Source organism: Babylonia areolata, chromosome 5 (assembly GCF_041734735.1).
Source record: "Babylonia areolata isolate BAREFJ2019XMU chromosome 5, ASM4173473v1, whole genome shotgun sequence".
NCBI lineage: Eukaryota > Metazoa > Mollusca > Gastropoda > Neogastropoda > Buccinidae > Babylonia > Babylonia areolata.
In genome coordinates this window covers 44,908,138-44,926,277 of record NC_134880.1, presented here as the reverse complement: position 1 = coordinate 44,926,277, position 18,140 = coordinate 44,908,138, and the positions used below count along the sequence as shown (strand labels likewise).

The following is an 18,140-nucleotide window of genomic DNA, read 5'->3' as shown; positions in this document are numbered from 1 at the left end:
AGCGTGTTGATGAACAGAAGTCACTGACCTCAGAACACAAACAGCCATACAACACGGTCAGCATGTCAATAAACAGAAGGCACTGACTGCAGAACACAAGCAGAAACAGCCTTACAACATGGTAAGGGTGTCGATGAACAGAAGACAGTGACTGTTGTGTAAGAGAACACAGAGAGGTGGGAGGAGTGCAGACGTACCCTGTAGACAGCGTTGACCAGTGTGTGCCCCTCCACTATCTCCTCCTTCATGTAGCGCTTGATCACTCCGTCCAGGCTGGAAAACAACACACACCATGCACATGCCTCATGACCATCAATTTCACTACGTCACACTGGGAGATAGACAGTGAAGAAAAAAACAGAGGAGGAGAGAAAGTGAGGGGTGATGTGTTGTGTTGTGTTGTGTTGTGTTGTGTTGTGTTGTGTTGTGTTGTGTGTGTGTGTGTGTGTGTGTGTGTGTGTGTGTGTGTGTGTGTGTGTGTGTGTGCGTGCGTGTGCGTGCGTGAATGAGTGTGTGTGTCTGTATGTGTATGAGTGTGCCTGTGTGTGTGTGTGTGTGTGTGTGTGTGTGCGAATGAGTGTGTGTGTGTATGTGTATGTGTATGTGTGTGCCTTTGTGTGTGTGTGTGTGTGTGCTTGCCTGCTGTGTCTGTTGTGAAACAAATAGCCTTAAAATCTAATTATTTCCGAGAAAGCACCTCCCTTAAACTCCTTTGTCCATCTATAGTTTCTATAGTCTTCTATCGACATGTAAGTTTTGTCTTTCATCGTTTAGGTTCATAGTTATATAATGTATGTGTAAAAGTCATGTGTGAAAGCTCTTTGATTTGCCTCCTTACAAGATTTAACATGCACATCGTATCTTTTTTATGTGTATTCACAAGTATAGGATTGAAGTACTAGCAGGTCAGTGCACATGGAGGCCTGGAAGAACAGAAAAATCTCCATCCATTGATCCACCAGACGCCGCTATCAGGATCAAACCCAGGACCCTGAGACTGAAAGTCCAATGCTTTAACCACTCGCCTGTCATGCTGACATTTCATTTGTAAAAGAAATGCATTATGTCTGGTCACAATGTTTAACCCCTTGACTGTACAGCACTGATGAAATGTGACCAGTGTGGCGTGAGTTTGAAATAGAGTCACCACTGTACCTGTAATTATCAACGGTGTCAATGATTTTATTTATTTATTTATTTGTATTTCTTTTTATCACAACAGATTTCTCTGTGTGAAATTCGGGCTGCTCTCCCCTGGGAGTGCACGTCGCTACACTACAGCGCCACCCTTTTTTTTTTTTTTTTTTTTCCTGTGTGCAGTTTTATTTGTTTTTCCTATTGAAGTGGATTTTTTTTTTACAGAATTTTACCAGGAACAACCCTTTTGTTGCCGTGGGTTCTTTTACGTGCACTAAGTGCATGCTGCACACGGGACCTCCGTTTATCATCTCATCCGAATGACTAGCGTCCAGACCACCACTCAAGGTCTAGTGGAGGGAGAGACAATATCGGCGGCTGCGCTGTGACTCAAACCAGCGTGCTCAGATTCTCTCGCTTCCTAGGTGGACGCGTTACCTCTAGGCCATCACTCCACTTGTTTTGTTTAACACAAGTAACACAATCCTAAGATGAAGAAATAAAAAAGAATAATACAAAAAACAACGGTGAAAGACACTATTTTCTCACAAAGTGAAATAGTATCAAGTGTGGTAACACAGAAGTAGACAATTTACCCAACACACACACAAACATTAAACATGACAACAGGAGCAATAAACACACGTATGCTTTTCATACAAAAGCATTTCACATGTTCACTTTAAAACACTGCAATTCTAATAGTTATTACACAGTAATTATCAATAAAGACATGTTAAAATTACTGAACGCTAACTTTGCACATATCCTATTGCACATTCATCCTGCACACTGCCACACATTTTCAACTAACAAAGAAAAAAAAAAGGTTCTGACCTGTAAGCTCTGTCTTATCTCAGTAAGCTGACAGCCCTTCATTGACAAGCATACTCTGTCAGCAAAAGTTATGGGGTAAAAAACCAATCAAACAAAAAAAGGTAAACCTGTTAACGTCCATGTAAATCTGCTTTTGTCGCCTGCGGATGTAGTTCTGTGATTCGTCTGGTCTACTTTCAATTTTGGTAGCGATTGAAGGGAAGAAACTCTTATTCAAACCAAACCGGAAGAATTCAAATGAAGGGAAATTCAAGTTTCGCGTGGGTGATTTTGGAGCCAAAAAACGAAAATTGATGTTGGGCAAGGCTGTCAACAAAATCATGATGGACTTTGACAGCGAGGAGGAGAATGATGATTTGGAAAACGAAGTAGAGGAGGAAAAGAGCGATAATTTCCTCGAACCGAGTGCAGAGAAAGGTGAAGAAGTGGCTAATGATTCAGACAGTGCATGTTTTCTTCAGATCTGTTGTGACGTATTGTGCAAAAAAGCATGTTTTATGCATGTTTTTTCTGTTTTGTTTTAGCAATAATTTGTAATGACTAATTATAAATTTCCTGCCTTTAAAGGCTTCAATACTAAACTACAGTTATTTTTTAATAACAATGCCAAATTTGATCAAAATCCACCATATTTAAAGATTTTATGAGAGCTAGGTAAAAATTACTAGGACAGGGGCAGGCAACTCAACGTTAAAGACTTGGGCAGAACAGTGTTAATTCTGTGGCATTTTTTACCTGTCAAAGTAGCGTCCGCCCACCAGGAACTGGTTGCCACGGCGCTCGATGCGGAACCTGCGCACGTCTTTCTCACAGAGGAAGAAGAGGGAGTAGTCACCGGGGTAGTTCTCACTCTGCCGCACCAGGAAGCTGCCCTCTCCCGCTGTACACACACACACATATATATAGACATGTATAATCACACACACAGACACACACAGATAGACACATACACACATAGACACACACACAGACACACACTGATACACACACACACACACACACACACATTGTGTGCCTTACATCACTTTTTCCTCACAACCCCCCCCCCCCCCCCCAGCCCCCATTCCTCCACACACCAAACACATACACACAGTGTATCTAGCACAAGTCCTGCACACACTCTTCTGAACACACAGAACATGAAAAAAAAAAAAAAAACACAACCGCACTCCCACACAAATGCCCACCACTCTCCCCCACCCCAACCCCACACACACCAAACACACACACAGTGTATCTAGCATCAGTTTCTCCATGCAACCTTAGCACACACTCATCCGAACACACATAAAAAAAAAACACAAGCAAACTTCCCAACAGATGCCAACCACTCTCCCCTGCACCCCAACACCACACACACCCACCCACACACACAGTATGTACTTTGCACCAGTTTCTCCATGCAGCCTTCCCCACAATCCTTTCTGGTACACGACCAACATCGACTTGCCGATGTCGTGGTTGATACATGCTGGGTATTTTCGTGTCTCTATAACCCATCAAACACTAACACAGATTACAGGATCTTTAACATGCATATTTGATCTTCTGCGTGCAAAAACACACAAAGGGATCCAGGCACAAGCAGGTCTGCACATATGTTGACCTGGGCTATCAGAAAAATCTCCACCCTTTACCCACCAGGCGCTATTACAGTGATTCAAACCCAGAACCCTATGATTGAAAGTCCAACGCTTTAACCACTCAGCTACTGCGCCCGATTAAAGAAAATCCTACAACCATATAACTTCCTACACACGTCTCCATCCCCCCCACCCACACACACATTGTGTACCTTGCATCAGTTTTTCCACAGCCTCCTCTTTACTCAGACAGCTGTGGTAGTAGGGCAGGTTCTCCACTGGTTCATAGTCACCGTCCTGAAACATCGTCATCACACACTGCCTTCACTCACTTGTGCTGTGCTGTGCTGTGCTGTTGTGTGCTGTGCTGTGCTGTTGTGTGCTGTGCTGTGTTGTTGTGTGCTGTGCTGTGCTGTGTTGTGGTATGCTGTTGTGTGCTGTGCTGTACTGTGTTGTGGTGTGCTGTTGTGTGCTGTGCTGTACTGTGCTATGATGTGCTGTTATGTAATGTCGGAACAAACTGTGGTCGAGCATAACAAATTACTGCGAAATCAGAACAGTTGGCATCTCTGCACATTACCTCACACTCCCCTCACTGCTTCTGGTCCACAGTCCTTCCTTCACTTGTCCTGCTGTGCTGTGCTGTGCTGTGCTGTGCTGTGCTGTGCTGCGCTGTGCTGTGTGCTGTGCTGTGGTGAAATGTTTGTTCTTCAGTCCAATGTCTTTTCACTATATGCAAAGTCAGGCTATGGAACCTTTAAGCTTTTTCTGTTTTCTTTTTTTCTTTTTTTTCAATTTTAATGACCCACCAGATCTTTGACAAAAGGGGCAGGCACCAGACCGCTTTCCTTGGTGCGCTCTGACGTCACCCACAGCCAGCCGTCCTCCATCTCGTTCTGAACCACAAACACGTCCCCCTTCCCAAAGCTGAAACACACAGTGACACTGTCATAACATGTCCCCCTTCCCAAAGCTGAAACACATAGTGACACTGTCATAACATGTCCCCCTTCCCAAAGGTGAAACACACAGTGACACTGTCATAACATGTCCCCCTTCCCAAAGCTGAAACACATAGTGACACTGTCATAACATGTCCCCCTTCCCAAAGCTGAAACACACAGTGACACTGTCATAACATGTCCCCCTTCCCAAAGGTGAAACACACAGTGACACTGTCATAACATGTCCCCCTTCCCAAAGCTGAAACACACAGTGACATTGTCATAACATGTCCCCCTTCCCAAAGCTGAAACACACAGTGACACTATCATAACATGTCCCCCTTCCCAAAGCTGAAACACATAGTGACACTGTCATAACATGTTCCCCTTCCCAAAGCTGAAACACATAGTGACACTATCATAACATGTCCCCCTTCCCAAAGCTGAAACACACAGTGACACTGTCATAACATGTCCCCCTACCCAAAGCTGAAACACACAGTGACACTGTCATAACATGTCCCCCTTCCCAAAGCTGAAACACATAGTGACACTGTCATAACATGTCCCCCTACCCAAAGCTGAAATACACAGTGACACTGTCATAACATGTCCCCCTTCCGAAAGCTGAAACACATAGTGACACTGTCATAACATGTCCCCCTTCCCAAAGCTGAAACACACAGTGACACTGTCATAACACGTCCCCCTTCCCAAAGCTGAAACACACAGTGACACTGTCATAACACGTCCCCCTTCCCAAAGCTGAAACACATAGTGACACTATCATAACACGTCCCCCTTCCCAAAGCTGAAACACACAGTGACACTGTCATAACATGTCCCCCTTCCCAAAGCTGAAACACACAGTGACACTGTCATAACATGTCCCCCTTCCCAAAGCTGAAACACACAGTGACACTGTCATAACACGTCCCCCTTCCCAAAGCTGAAACACATAGTGACACTGTCGTAACATGTCCCCCTTCCCAAAGCTGAAACACACAGTGACACTGTCATAACATGTCCCCCTTCCCAAAGCTGAAACACACAGTGACACTGTCATAACATGGCCCCTTTCCGAAAGCTGAAACACAGTGACATTATCAAAACATAACTCCCTTCCCAAAGCTGAAACACATAGTGACACTGTCATAACACGTCCCCCTTCCCAAAGCTGAAACACACAGTGACACTGTCATAACATGCCCCCTTTCCCAAAGCTGAAACACAGTGACATTATCAAAACATAACCCCCTTCCCAAAACTGAAACACACAGTGACACTATCACAACTGATCCCCCCTCCAAAAACTGAAACACAGTGACACACACAGCATACCCTATTATCAATACTGAAACACACAGTGACAGTCACAACATCCCCTATTGTCAACACTGAAACACACAAAAATGACAGTCGCAACATATCCCCCTTCCTAAAACTGAAATACACAGTAACAATGTCACATATCCCACCTTCCTATGTCTCAAAATATCCCCCTTCCAAAAACTGCATCAGCTGAAATAATGCACTGAAAAGTCAAAAACCTAAACATAATGGTACTTTTTTTCAGACAAATGTTACGTTCGCTTTTTCTGTCTTAACCCATTGGGGACTTTTCACTAAACTACTTCCTGCTCCTGAACTAAATTACATACACCGTTTCTGTTCTCTGGTCTTTCAACTGATAAAACATATTTTGCTGCTTTTCTTTATCAAGGGCATAAGTACAATTTCAAAACAGAAGTTTCAATTTTAGTTTCAAGAAGGCATCACAGTTTGTGTACTGATCAATACACACTGCTTAATACCTGCTTAAAAAAAACAACAACAAATAAATAAGATCAGAAGAAGAAGAAGAATGATAATAAAGCAGATGCGTGACCTATGCACAGACTAAATGAGCTGGTCAGGCCTGGAGAACCTGACAAATTCTAACTGAAAACTGTGAACAAAACTGAAATAAACAAAATGTGGCAATGGCGTTCACTGACAACAATGTGGTCAGAATCTGCTGGCAGAAACCAGAATGGTGTGAGTGATAGTGATAAGATAACAATATATTGTACGGGGAAGACGGGCGCATAAGCCGGGTGGTTAAAGTGTTGGACTTTCAATCTGAGGGTCCTGGGTTCGATTCCCAGTGACGGCGCCTGGTGGGTAAAGGGTGGAGATTTTTATGATCTCCCAGGTCAACATATGTGCAGACCTGCCAGTGCCTGAACCCCCTTCGTGTGTATACGCAAGCAGAAGATCAAATACGCACGTTAAAGATCCTGTAATCCATGTCAGCGTTCAGTGGGTTATGGAAACAAGAACACACCCAGCATGCACACCCCCGAAAGCGGAGTATGGCTGCCTACATGGTGGGTTAAGAACAGTCATACATGTAAAAGATGTAAAAGCCCACTCGCGTATATGCGAGTGAACGTCGGAGTTGCAGCCCACGAACGCAGAAGAAGAAGAAGAATTGTACCGGGAAAATGTTCATGATAGCATACCAGGGAACCGTGGCAAAATCAGTCAGACACTGGACTTGTGATCCAGCGTTCACCAGTGATCAGGGTTCAAGGCCCCATTCTGACATGGTGCTGTGTCCTTGGGAAAGGCACTTCACTCCAATTCTCCAAACTCATCCATGTGTGAAGGGCTACCTGACTTCAGTTGGAGATGGTTAAACGGCCGGAGAAAATTGGGCCCCGCCTTTCTATGCCCTGCCCTTGACACAGTGAATATGAATTCACTGCTCCTATGGCCATAAAAGGCTATGGGACCTTACTTTTTAATACATTCTTTGGGGAATATTTCGTCGGGATACATTTGAGAAATATGGCTCAGTATTGCAGAGTGTACCTGAGTTCATCAGAGTCTGCAGCTTTCCTGTAGGACAGCATGGCCACCACTCGCCTCCTGTCGTCCACTGGCTGCACAACGCATCACACAATGTGTCAATAATACACGTTTATCGCATGTCAAATATCTGTTGACATTGTCCACTGGCTGCACAACACATCATACAATGTGTCAATAATACACATTTATCGCATGTCAAATATCTGTTGACATTGTCCACTGGCTGCACAACACATCACACAATGTGTCAATGATACACATTTATCGCATGTCAAATATCTGTTGACATTGTCCAATAATACACATTTATCGTTTGTCAAATATCTGTTGACATTGTCCACTGGCTGCACAACACATCACACAATGTGTCAATAATACACATTTATCGCATGTCAAATATCTGCTGACATTGTCCACTGGCTGCACAACACATCACACAATGTGTCAATGATGCACATTCATCGCATGTCAAATATCTGTTGATATTGTCCACTGACTGCACAACACATCACACAATGTGTCAATAATACATATTTATAGCATGTCAAATATCTGTTGACACTCTCCACTGGCTACACAACACATCACACATTGTGTCAATAATACAAATTTATCACATGTCAAATATCTGTTGACATTGTCCACTGGCTGCACAACACATCACACAATGTGTCAATGATACACATTTATCGCATGTCAAATATCTGTTGACATTGTCCAATAATACACATTTATCGTATGTCAAATATCTGTTGACATTGTCCACTGGCTGCACAACACATCACACAATGTGCCAATAATACACATTTATCGTATGTCAAATATATGTTGACAATGTACACTGGCTGCACAACACATCACACACCACGCTCACACACTGTGTCAATAATACACATTCATCACTTGTCAAACAGATGTTGACAATGTCCACTGGCTGCACAAGTACTACAACACATCACACACCACACTCACACACAGTGTCAATAATACACATTCATCACTTGTGAAATATGAATATCCATTGGCTATACAACATACTACACATCACGCTGACTTAATGTGTCAATAATACAAATTCCTCACTTGTCAAATACCTGTTGACAATGTACACTGCTGTCAAACACTCATCACACACAACAGTTACACACTGTGTCAATAATACACATTTATCACTTGTCAAATGTCTGCTGACAATGTTGGCTGTCAAAAGACTTATCACACATCAAAATCACTCACTGTGTCAATAATACACATTCACAGCTTGTCAAATATTTGTTGACAATGTACAATGGCTGTCAAACACTCATCACACACAACAGTTAAACACTGTGTCAATAAGACACATTTATCACTTGTCAAATATCTATTGATGTTGCTGGCTGTCAAAGACTGGTCACACATCAAAATCACACACTGTGTCAATAACACACATTTATCACTTGTCAAATATCTGTTGACAATATCCACTGGCTGTCAAACACTCATCACAAGTCATGGTCAAACACGATCTCAATAACTAGACACTGATCAGTCATTAACCAAAAATCTGTTCACAATGTCTACTGGCCGTGAAACAGGTATCAGCACAGTTACACACTGTTTCAATATTACCATTTATCACTCTTAACACATCCATTAACAATTTCCACCAGAAGAAAATGAAGCCAATCAACAAAGATATGATTTCCCATCTTCAACTTCAAGCCAGACATACATTCTATGACGACCTTCACAATGTTAACTGATCCATTCAAACAGTATTAAAAGATTCAGCCTGCATTAATTTTGGGGTATAACATCTTCAAATCCTTGCACTCACTCATACACACACCCACACCCATACATACACACACACACACACACACACACACACACACACACACTTTTTCCTATCTTCAAGCCAGATACATCTATGATTGACCTTCACAATATTAACAGATCCATTCAAACAGTATTAAAAGTTTCAGCCTGTGTTATAATAGACAATTTTCATTTCCTCTAAAACATACATTAACACTTTCCTCCTCTGACATTCACAAGCATTCCCTCTCTTCACCCACTAGCTCTCTTCTTTCCGTCTAACAACACTTCTAGTGAATAGACCTTAAACTGAAGATCACACACACACACACACACACACACACACACACACACACACACACACAACTCCCCCTACCCACCCACCCACCTCCTGTGGAGCAACAGGAAACATGAGGTGCTCATTCTTCAGCAGACAGGAGCAGGAGGTGTAGTAACCGATCAGGTCGGAAAGTGACTCAAACTGCCGACCCCCGATGTAATAGTCCCCACACATCGCCAGGATCCTGACACACAATGGCAACATGATCATGATTGCAATTACACATGGGACGTGTCTAAAATTCACATCACGATCATGATAGTCATTACACATGGGATGTGTCTAAAATTCACATCACGATCATGATAGTCATTACACATGGGACACGTCTCAAATTCACACCATGATCATGACGGTCATTACACATTGGACTATGTCAAATTCACACCATGATGATCATAACATACGGGACATGTCTCAAATTCACACCATGATCATGACGGTCATTATACATGGGACGTGTCTCAAATTCGCTCTAATGATCATAATTGTAATTACACATGGGTCTATGTCAAATTCACACCATGATGGTCATTACACATAGGGCATGTCTCAAATTCACACCATGATCATGGTTGTCATTACACATGGGACTATGTCAAATTCATACCATGATGATCATAACACATGGGACATGTCTCAAATTCACACCATGATCATGGCTGTCATTACACATGGGACTATGTCAAATTCATACCATGATGATCATAACACATGGGACATGTCTCAAATTCACACCATGATCATGACTGTCATTACATGTATAGGAAGTGTCTCAAATTCACACCATGATCATGATTGTCATTTCAGATGGGACAGGTCTCAAATTCACACCATGATAATGATGGTTGTTACACACAGCACATGTCTCAAGTTCACACCATGATCATGATGGTTGTTGTGTAATGGGACATGTCTCAAATTCGTGCTATGATCATGATGGTCATTACACATAATCATGACATGTCTCAAATTCAAACCATGACCATGATGGTTGTTGTGCAATGGGACACGTCTCAAATTCGCGCTATGATCATGATGGTCGTTACACATGGGACATGTCTCAAATTCACACCATGATCATGATTGTCATTACACATATAGGAAGTGACTCAAATTCACACCATGATGATGATGGCTGTTACTCATGGGACATGTCTCAAATTCAAAGTCAAATCGAAGCCTTTATTTACTAGAGTAACAGATAAGCAAGGAGCATGCTCTTTGACATCCAGCCCTCACCATAGAGGTACCAAAAAAAACCCAAAAAAAAACAAGAGAGGCAAGGCCTTCAAGACTCACTTGTGATACACTTAAAAAAAAATCCAAGCTTTTTATGCATTGAGTATAATTTCAAAATGTAATGTTTAAGATGAGAAAGATCAATTTAAAGCAAATTAAGTCCCCTAGCATTAATTACAGAGTAATTTCCCTTTGTTACTATCTGCACCAAAACGTTTGCAAATAAATAAAACTTCCATGCTTAGCAAAAGAAGTTCCTGTTTGAACAAAAAATTATAATAATGACTGCTCTTGTTGTTGGATCAGAATATCAGATCAAAGTGCCAAATTTAGAGAATACAAAAAAAATTAAATACACCAGTAAATGCAGTTTGCATATAATTAGGCTTTTTTTTTCTTTTTTTTTTTTTTGTGCCCATCCCAGAGGTGCAATATTGTTTTAAACAAAATGACTGGAAAGAACTGAATTTTTCCTAATTTTATGCCTAATTTGGTGTCAACTGACAAAGTATTTGCAGAGAAAATGGCAATGTTAAAGTTTACCACGGACACACAGACACACACAGACAACCGAACACTGGTTTAAAACATACTCACTTTGTTTACACATGTGAGTCAAAAAGCAAACTAAACAAAAAGAAATGAAAGATCAAATCCAAAACACTTACATCACTACAATCAGCTCTTATCATTTATTTACCAGTGATGCTTACTGCCCACTAAGCCAAACAAACAAGGCGATATACCGGGTTCGAAAAACTGTAAATACTGTCCTGGATGTGGTACGTACTTGTATGCATTGTGTTTGATCCCAACCTTACCTGTTTTACACCCGAGTGTCACCAGAGATATCAACCTACAGAGTCAACAGGGTCACAGACAACTTCCTACATCAAATATGTACACATTAGTATGTGACAATCTTAATGAACTGTAATCAGCCACGTTACCATGTCTTCAAAATAAATACCCTGTTTCATACATTTTTTCTCTTCTCTAAATCCAGGAATGAAGGGAATATATATATATATATCATAGGAATCTGTGAATAGGGGGAAGTAGTGGTTCATGGAAAAATAGCAACGAAAGAGTTAATCACCATCAATTTTTCACCAATGGATTAAAAAAAACCAAAAAAAAACAGTAATCTGAATACAGACATAGCTATACATACAGCTATAGACATAGCTAGGCTTACCAGTATAATATACAGACTACGACTGGATACCATAAAAACAAAATATACTTCTAATGTGACTTGCATTTGCGGCAATGAAATTACCCCCATATCAACAAATGTGAACAGTTAAAATCACATCTACCTATGTCATTTACAAAATCTACAGTTCCATCCGCTTACATTAGAAATGTCTTATATGATAATCAACATGTGTTTGAAATAGTTCAGTGTTTAATTTGGAGCCCAACCGGCTCTTTGTTGTAATTCTATTGGTTGACTAATTTGTTTATTTTATATTGTTTATAGTCTTTCTTTCTTTTTTTTAAATACTACTCGAGGAGAGAGAAACAGGGAAAATAGTGATGATAATTTAAAGCATGGTTGGGGCTGGGGAGATGATGGATTTTCATCTAAAATCACAAATGTGGACAGACGTTAAGCAAAAGAACAAACGAATACTATACATGAATATCACTCGGATTTGTATTTGTAACAGGCCCCCCCAAAAAATAAATAAATAAAAAATGTAATGCCAACAAGCAACTAGCACATCCCAGGCACACACACACACACACACACACACACACACACACACAAATTGCAAAAATGCCCAATCATCAAGTACGGAGAAAGACCAAAAACATTCAAGTGAATGCGCCAGCATGACAGAATAATAAGAAAGAAAGAGATGGCAAAAAGAAAAGGAAAGGGACAGGAAACAAAGAAAGCGAAAAAAGAAAGGACATTTCTGGCACAGAATTTCCAAAACCATGGGGGCAGCATTATCACTGAAAGAGCCCCTACCATCCCCAAAGAGGTCACATATGTATGGTTACTCTCACCCTCCAACAATAACACTTTACACAATGTGACAACAGGCTGAACAGCATCCCCACTGTTACTCAAAATCAATGAGTTGAGTAACATTACATACACCATTTACAACTATTTGTCCAGTCTATCCATCCATCTGTCTGTCTTTTCTCATTTGAAATTGCTCCTGCTATTCATGTGAATGTACAGAGAATATCAAATGGTGATAATTATGTTTTGGTGTATCTTTTTTATTGTCACACTGCATAGTCTGGTTCCGCAACTACGCAATAACTGTCGTCAGAAGGGAGCAAAGTAGGTGGTGTCCTCCTGTGTACATTAAGTCAGAACTGGCACTACTGAACACCGCCAAAGTGACTCAGCATCAGAGCAGGGTCTCCTTTGGTTAAGGTTGTGTATCGGGGACTCAGATTGAGCAGCAAGGGTGTAATGCCACTGAAATGGTGGAGATAAAGTGCCCCCCCCCCTCCCCCCCCAAACTACCCCAAATAGAAAACGAAAGGAAAGACAACAAAAGGAAGGAGATCACAACACATTGCATAATCAGCTACAGTCCCTGGACAGGCCTCAGACCACAGCAGTGAACAGGACAAAGTCCTGTCACCAAACTTCCTCATCATGTGCACATAAAAAACTTGTCCTTCCCCCTATTTCTTCCTCTCCCTGGCCTTTTTCATTTTTACTTTCAGCGTCATCCTACAACCCCATGCGCCAGATGAAAAGCAAGCGTGGGAAAATTGTTTGTAATACACAACACTGGTTTCAGAATTTTTTTTTTCTTAACGATTACCTATTTATGCAGCAGCATCTTGCCATTTGATGTTTAGAAAATAACAAAATAAACATACACACACACATGCAAACACACACATGCATGCACACACACACACACACTAAATGCATAAATATTATACAGTAATACATTCTGTGCACTCTCTAAGTCACTGATAATACATGATGACTTATTTCACAGACAAAATGTGCATATATATGTACACTCCACACACCACAAACAGAGACCTGAAGTGAGCATCACACACACACACACACACACACACACACACACACACACACACACAGAGGAACAGTACCACATACACCCTTACACACACACACACACACACACACACACACAGAGGAACAGTACCACATACACCCTTACACACACACACACACACACACACACTCGCACACACACCTGAAGTGGGTGATCTTGAAGTTGTGGCCCAGGTAGGACAGGACAAAGGAGCCCAGCTTGCTCTCACTCTCCCGCACCAGGTAACTGCCCACCTCCTGGTCACGCAGCAGTTCCTCCGCCGCCGTCCGCCCCAACCGCCCATGGTACCACCTGCACATCACACACACACACACACACACACACACACACACACACACACAAACACATGCATGCACACACATACACACACACAATCTCAATAACTTCTAACAATAAAATCTGGTGAAAGCTGACACACTACTGAAATGCACTCATGGGGTGGGTACTAGTACACACAGTGAGTCAGTCACACACAAACACACACACACACACACACACACAATCTCAATAATTTTTTTTATTGCTATTAAGTATAATCTGGTGAAAGCAGACACGCAATCAAAATTCACTCATGTGGTGGGTACTAGTACACACAGTCACACACTCTCACACACACACACACACACACACACAATCTCAATAACTTTTATTGCTAAAATCTGGTAAAAGCAGGCACGCTATCGAAATGCACTCATGTGGTGGGTACTAGTAGTAGTACACACAGTCACACACACACACACACACACACACACACACACACACACAAACACACACACACACACACACACACACACACACACACACACACACACACACACACACTTCTTCACTCATTGCCTGCTTTGTTGAAACAGTACTGTACAAAGTGAGTTAATTACAACTTGACTTGTATAACTTTATCACTATAAGATGTGTAAAAAATAAATTACAACACTCCGAGTTTGTTTTTGTTTCCAAAAACCCATCAGACGCTGCAAATGTGACATGGATTATGGAATCTTCAATGTGCGCATTTGATCTTCTGCATGCATACTATAAACACACAAACACAAACACAAACACTCTCTCACACACACACAGACACACACACACATAAACACACGCACACACATGTATGTATATACACAAAGGAGGTTCACACACTAGCCAGTCTGTCTGTACATCTGTTGACTTGGAAGACTGGAAATTTTGTCCACCCTTAGTTAGTTAACCCAACTGGCATTGAGAATTGGAACCCAGGACCCTCAGACTGAAAGTCCAATGCTTTAACCACTCAGCTGTTGCACTATCCCTTTTCACTTCCCGCTTTCTCCACTTGTCAACACTCGGCTTCATACACGGTGGTCTGCTTTTTTGGGGGGGAATGTGGGGGGTTGTTTATTACTTTTAACAATTGTAACTGCTTATAAAATTTCTTTTAATTTCTTTTTAACTTATATCTATTTATTCACATAAGTAATAATTTTTGACGTTTTGTGCTTGTCTGTTCGTTTGTGGGTTTTTTTAATAAGGATCATAGGATGCTACAACATATCCAGAGGGGGGAACATTTTCTGTGACAAATATGTATTGTAAGTTCTGTGTATGCTCCACAATAGTCATTCTTCAGCGCTGGTCATCAGTAAGGATCACTCATGTGTACAAGATAAGCAATTGTTTAAAAAAAAATAATAATAATTAAAAAAAAAAAAAAAAGATTCTGTTACAAACTTTTCAAAATAAAATGCAATTTAATGTCATGCAAAAATGGTGACAAAAAACAGGAAAACAAACACTGCTGGTGTTGTGCCTTATCTAGAACACTCAAAGTTTCAATAAAATTCAATTTAACTATAAATATGTCTGAACAGACCAACGAAAAGACAAACCTCACCTTCACATCTTTAAAACACAGTCATAATCATTTATTTCATCATACTGGACATCTACGGAAGCATATTTTTCAACACTATTGGTCTTCCGTGTAATGAGAGCAACCCAAATGGTTTTACTCAACAAGAAAGCCATGGACAGAAGTCCATATGGCTGAAGCTTATCAATGTCATACCCTTATATATGTTTTTCAAACAATTTAGTTTAACATATTTATCAATAAACTACTTTCGGGAGGTTATCGGCCATAGTTTCGTTTTCTCCGCATAGGCGGATAGTAGTTTGCACAGGACAGGAATGTCAGACCCCTGCCAGAGTCTGCACTAGTTGGGTCACGGTTAAGTATGTGTAATTAAATGTGTTTTTTCATTACCACTTTATATTCTACTGAAAACAAAAGAAAAGATAATAATACAATCAGACATTTCTAACATGAGAAAAACAACCTGAAATGAGAAGAATAAAGATCTGAAATTGAACATATACAACTCATTCAGTATTTATCATTCCTTTTGTCAAATGCGTGACATCACAAGAAGCATCATCCATTTAGATCTATTGCCCAATGACTCTGAGAATATCAGTTTGTGATGTGTGTTGATTGTCAACATGTTTCTTTTGTAATCTTCCAATTGTGCCTGAAAACATAAAGGATTTAGTTTATAAAGCAGTTAAAAATATATCAAACCAGTTTTAATTGTTGCCTTAAATTCCCATTTTGTCAGTTTGTGTGACCAGCACTAAAGAATGACCTACATGTACATCAAAATTCATACATAGATAGCTAGATGTACAGATGGATAGACAGAATTTTTGAAAGAAAGAAAGATAGACAGATATCTAGATAGATAGGCAGGTACTGAGGTAGGTAGGTTAGTAGGTAGACAGAAAAGGAGGCCAGGACAGAGAGAGGCAGACAGAGCTCTGGTCTTGCTGACCACTGAGGTCTTGGTGTTGTCCAGATTTATCTACATTATTCAAGTATGATTAGCATCTTTCAATAACATAAGTTGCAAATATCTTGTTCTATCATAAGAAGACTAAAATATAATTAAAAACAACAACAATAACAACAATAATAACACTTGACTTATAATCATGAATAAAACAGTAACAAAGTGACACACATACAACTCATAAACACAAAAAGTGTTATATCTATCCAGTCAGCACCTTGAATTACCTTACGTTTGCATCAAATCATCTCAATCTCTCAATCCTCAGCAGAGTCACTGTTTGCATTATATCAATATGAACACTATTCCTCAGATGCCATTTAATTCTGTTAAGTTTCGACTTAAAGTTTCCAGTCATTCAGACACACTCATATTGTCAAACTTGATAATGATAATGTACTATCCTAATCATGTCCAGGGCAACAGGGAGTACGAGAAAGATGATGGGGAGAGAGAGAGAGAGAGAGAGAGACAACCGACCCTTTATTTTCAAATTTGAACTCACACCGTTTGGGAAATTCTGTCTCCCTCTCCAGTAATCTGTAGGTCATCCTTCTTTACATCCTGCTTCCGATCATACGCAATCAGGAACAGGATAATCATCTGGTTATGAATGAATCCTTAATGAATCATGAATGGGTTTCTAGTTGATTGATACTGACAACATACTATCAATGTCACTTGGACAAGCATATTCTTTGAAAAGCTATAGCGATGAGCATTTGAAAAGACGCTTCCGGGACCATTTTGTCTGTTGAAGCAAAATGTTGCGACCAGGAAAGTTGATAGCAACCACGACGATCTGTGGAAGGAAAATGGTGCTGGACGAAAGTTTCCATGCCAAACCACCTCTCCTACACAAAGGATCCGCGATCTGTCTTTCGTTCACATTGTGTCAACTTACAGTTTCTGGTCCGGAGCAGTCAGTGCGCTGTTGATGTGTTTGTCTGTGAAAGAATCCAGTTCGCAGCAGGTTCGTGGATCAAAATCGTCCCCTCCTTCTGCTTGGCCTCCATCCGCAGCCATTTTATCATAAAGCAGCAAATATCCATCTGAAATTTGATTGGCTAAAAAGGGACGATGACCCTGGTTGACCCGCAGCTGAATGAAAGCACTTGCAGAGTAATTTATGAATGACTGCGGATCAGATGATCGCAGACTCATCGTCTGGCACGCATGTTGAGCAGCTGGCTGGTTGGCTGACTTGAAATACACTTTGATTCCGTAAATGAAGCCCTGTGCTCTCTACCATAGGAAGAAAATAAGCCACTGCCTCGCATTTGAGCGAACAGTGAGTGTGCTGTCAATTATACAGGCCCGTCTTTTTCCCTGTTTTATCGATCGTTTCTGTCTTCCTCAGTCGTACACTGTGGCCTTTATGAAACAGTGTTCAGCTTCCTCGTCCTTACGTCCCTGTTGCAGCCTGGACTGTCGAGATCTGCAAGAAAGTGGGCCACAATCGTGTTAGATGTGAGGCATGCGACCTTCAGCCTGAACAGATA

The 18,140-nt window shown here is 41.0% G+C and overlaps 1 protein-coding gene across 2 annotated transcripts in view; it reads right to left on the bottom strand.

Moving 5' to 3' along the window:
• LOC143282093 (ras GTPase-activating protein 1-like) overlaps positions 1 to 17,664 on the bottom strand; it is a 54,678-nt gene extending 37,014 nt beyond the window's left edge. For both annotated transcript variants that reach the window (XM_076587579.1, XM_076587580.1), the window contains exons 1-8: positions 17,543 to 17,664; positions 13,952 to 14,101; positions 9,546 to 9,681; positions 7,358 to 7,428; positions 4,367 to 4,484; positions 3,770 to 3,854; positions 2,710 to 2,854; positions 198 to 273 (exon numbers count right to left, since the gene is read on the bottom strand). In XM_076587579.1, the coding sequence (XP_076443694.1) occupies positions 198 to 273; positions 2,710 to 2,854; positions 3,770 to 3,854; positions 4,367 to 4,484; positions 7,358 to 7,428; positions 9,546 to 9,681; positions 13,952 to 14,101; positions 17,543 to 17,664 (903 nt within the window). The remainder of the gene's footprint in view (positions 1 to 197; positions 274 to 2,709; positions 2,855 to 3,769; positions 3,855 to 4,366; positions 4,485 to 7,357; positions 7,429 to 9,545; positions 9,682 to 13,951; positions 14,102 to 17,542) is intronic.
• Between the last annotated feature and the right edge of the window lie 476 nt (positions 17,665 to 18,140).